Source organism: Branchiostoma floridae, chromosome 15 (genome assembly GCF_000003815.2).
Source record: "Branchiostoma floridae strain S238N-H82 chromosome 15, Bfl_VNyyK, whole genome shotgun sequence".
In the NCBI taxonomy this organism is placed as follows: Eukaryota; Metazoa; Chordata; class Leptocardii; order Amphioxiformes; family Branchiostomatidae; genus Branchiostoma; species Branchiostoma floridae.
Genome location: NC_049993.1, coordinates 2,287,805 through 2,291,602, shown reverse-complemented (window position 1 = coordinate 2,291,602; position 3,798 = coordinate 2,287,805). Strand labels below are relative to the sequence as shown.

The window sequence follows — 3,798 nt, the reverse complement described above, 5'->3', positions numbered from 1 at the left end:
CTACTAGTCTAGAACAGCGACAGATCATTTGACAACGTCCAAGGCCTCTACCGAGAAACCAACAACGGAGTATGCTTCCACGGAGTTTCCAATACATTCTATAACAAAATTACATAGTACTGTCCTTGAAACAACGACGGAGCATTTGACAACTTCTCAAATCTCTACCGAGAATCCAACAACAGAAACAGTTTCCACAAAGTTTCCAACACAAACTACAAAGCCAACAACGGGAACAATGTCAACAAGTCATTCTGCACAAACTGCAACAAACATACATTCTACTGTCCCTGACACAACGACAAATCATCTGACAACGGAAGTCTCTACCGAGCAACCAACAACGAAGTCCACAGAGTTAACAACGATGGCTACAACAAACATACAAACTTCTGTCCTAGAAACAACGGAGGGACTGACAACTTACCAAACCTCTACTGATGAGCCAACAACAGAGCCCATGTCAACGACATTTTCAACAAAGAGTACAACAGACATCTATACTATTAGTCCAGAAACAACAACGGGAGAAGTGACAACCTATCAGACCTCTACAGCGGAGGCAACAACGGAGCCCATATCCACAAGGTTTCTAACAAAGAGAACAACTGACACACTTACTTCTGTCCCTGAAACAACGGAGGACAAATTGTCTACTTACCATATCTCTACCAAGGAACCGACAACGCAGCAGTTGTCGACAAGGCCTCCAGCAACATATACATCAAATATACACACTACAGTCCAAGATACAACGACGGAACATTTGACAAACTACCAAACCTCTACAGAGGAGCCAACAACAGAGCCGATGTCTACAAAGGTTTCAACTAAGTATACAACAAACATACATACGTCTAGTCCTGAGATAACGACGGAACAAATGTCAACCTACCATACCTCTACCGAGCAGCCAACAACGAAGCCAGAACCAAAGGCTACAACAAACATACATAGTACTCGTCCAGAAACAACATCGTCAGCAACCTTGGAACCTGCCTCTACTAGGGTTGCCACAAAGGCTACATCAAATGTGGTTACTGCCAATCCAACAACAATAGAGTCAACGTCAAGGGCTACCCTAGACAGAACAACACTGTCGTCAACGGATGGTGAGCAAAGTACTGGGCGTCCAACCCATAAAGCCCCCACCACTGATTTTCTTGAAATTTCACTTCCTATAACGAGTGTATTTGAAACAACGGAACAATTGAGAACTCACCAGATGTCTACCGAGAAACTAACAACGGGGCCTATGTTGACAAGCCTTTCAACAAATCCTGCAACAACGACGGAATATCAGACAACTCCTAATATATCAAGAGAGAAGCCAACGACGGAATCTGTGTCGGCAAGCAAACACACTTCTAGTCCAGAAACAAAGACGGATCATTTGACAACGTACCAGGCCTCTTCCGAGCAGCCAACAACCGAGTCTGTGTCCACAGAGTTTACAACAAACTCTGTAACAAGCGAACACACTACTAGTCCAGAAACAAAGACGGATCGTTTGACAACGTTCCAGGCCTCTACCGAGCCGCCATCAACGGAATTTGTGTCCACAGAGTTTCCAATACAATCTACAACAAACATACATACTACTGTCCTTGAAACAACGACGGAACATTTGACAACTTCCCGAATCTCTACCGAGAAGCCAACAACGGAGTCTGTTTCGGCAAAGTTTCCAACACAAACTACAACACATATACACAGTACTGTCCCTGAAAAAACGACGGAACATTTGACAACTTCTCAAATCTCTACCGAGAATCCAACAACGGAAACAATGTCCACAAAGTTTCCAACACAAACTACAACTAACATACATAGTACTGTCCCTGAAACAACGACGGGACATTTGACAACTTCTCAAATCTCTACCCAGAAGCCAACAACGGAAACAATGTCCACAAAGTTTCCAACACAAACTACAACACATATACATAGTACTGTCCCTGAAAAAACGACGGAACATTTGACAACTTCTCAAATCTCTACCGAGAATCCAACAACGGAAACAATGTCCACAAAGTTTCCAGCACAAACTACAACAAACATACATACTACTGTCCCTGAAACAAGGACAAATCATCTGACAACGGAAGCCTCTACTGAGCAGCCAACAACGAAGTCCACAGAGTTGACAACGATGCCTACAACAAACATACAAACTTCTGTCCGAGAAACAACGGAAGGACTGACAACTTACCAAACCTCTACTGAGGAGCCAACAACTGAGCATACATCAACGAGGTTTTCCACAAAGTTTACAACAGACATCCACACTATCAGTCCAGAAACAGCAACGGAAGAAGTGACAACCTATCAGACCTCTACAGAGGAGGCAACAACGGAGCCCATATCCACAAAAATTACAACTGACACACTTACCACTGTTCCTGAAACAACGGCGGACAAGTTGACAACTTACCAGACCTCTACAGAGGAACCGACAACGCAGCAGTTGTCGACAGGGGTTCCCACAATTACTACATCAAATATACACACTACGGTTCAAGATACAACGACGGAACATTTGACAAACTAACAAACCTCTACAGAGGAGCCAACAACAGAGCCGATGTCTACAAAGGTTTCAACTAAGTATACAACAGACATACATACGTCTAGTCCTGAAATAGTGACGGAACAAATGACAACCTATCAAACCTCTACTGATCATCCTACAAAGGAGCCAAAGGCTACAACAAACATACATAGTACTCGTCCAGAAACAACATTATTAGCAACGTCGGAACTTGCCTCTACTAGGGTCTCCACAAAAGCTACATCAAATGGGGTTACTGCCAATCCAACAACAATAGAGTCAACGTCAAGGGCTACCTTAGACAGAACAACACTGTCGTCAACAAGTGGCCAACCAAGTACTGATCTTCCTACTGAAGAAGCTCCCACAACTGGTTTTCCAACAATTTCCACCGACAATACAAGTCCTTTAACGAGTGTACTTGAAGAAACGACGGAACATTTGACGACTCACCTGATGTCTAGTGAGAAGCCAACAACAGAGCCTATATCGACAAGATTTTCAACAAATCCTACAACAACGACTGGTAAGGCAAGTACTGGTTACATAACACAAGAAGCCCCCAGCACTCGTTTTCCAACAATTTCCACCGACCATACAAGTCCTTTAACGAGTGTATTTGATCATACGACGGAGCATTTGACAACTTCTCAAATCTCTACCGAGAATCCAACAACGGAGCCTATGTCGACTAGCTTTTCTAAAAATCCTGCAACAACGATGGAACATCAGACAACTCATAAGATATCAACAGAGAAGCCTACAACGGCATCTGTGTCGACAAGCGAACACACTTCTAGTCCAGAAACAACGTCAGATCATTTGACAACGTACCAGGCCTCTACCGAGCAGCCAACAACGGAGTTTGTGTTCACAAAGTTTACAACAAACTCTATAACAAATGAACACACTACTAGTCTAGAAACAGCGACAGATCATTTGACAACGTCCAAGGCCTCTACCGAGAAACCAACAACGGAGTATGCTTCCACGGAGTTTCCAATACATTCTATAACAAAATTACATAGTACTGTCCTTGAAACAACGACGGAGCATTTGACAACTTCTCAAATCTCTACCGAGAATCCAACAACAGAAACAGTTTCCACAAAGTTTCCAACACAAACTACAAAGCCAACAACGGGAACAATGTCAACAAGTCATTCTGCACAAACTGCAACAAACATACATTCTACTGTCCCTGACACAACGACAAATCATCTGACAACGGAAGTCTCTACCGAGCA

General features: G+C 43.3%; 3 protein-coding genes across 3 annotated transcripts in view; all 3 read left to right on the top strand.

Annotated features, from left to right (window-relative positions):
* LOC118432156 (flocculation protein FLO11-like) overlaps positions 1-117 on the top strand; it is a 9,751-nt gene extending 9,634 nt beyond the window's left edge. Inside the window, exon 2 of the mRNA XM_035843685.1 lies at positions 13-117. Coding sequence (XP_035699578.1) covers positions 13-117 — 105 coding nt within the window. The remainder of the gene's footprint in view (positions 1-12) is intronic.
* A 113-nt stretch (positions 118-230) lies between these two features.
* LOC118432313 (mucin-5AC-like) lies at positions 231-2,632 on the top strand. Its single transcript, XM_035843856.1, has one exon. It carries the CDS (start codon positions 239-241, stop codon positions 2,549-2,551), a length of 2,313 nt encoding a protein of 770 aa, XP_035699749.1. The 5' UTR covers positions 231-238; the 3' UTR covers positions 2,552-2,632.
* LOC118432155 (mucin-6-like) lies at positions 2,565-3,756 on the top strand. Its single transcript, XM_035843684.1, has 2 exons — positions 2,565-3,578; positions 3,635-3,756. The coding sequence occupies exons 1-2, from the start codon at positions 2,585-2,587 to the stop codon at positions 3,754-3,756; spliced, it is 1,116 nt and encodes a 371-aa protein (XP_035699577.1). The 5' UTR covers positions 2,565-2,584.
* The last annotated feature ends 42 nt before the right edge of the window (positions 3,757-3,798 follow it).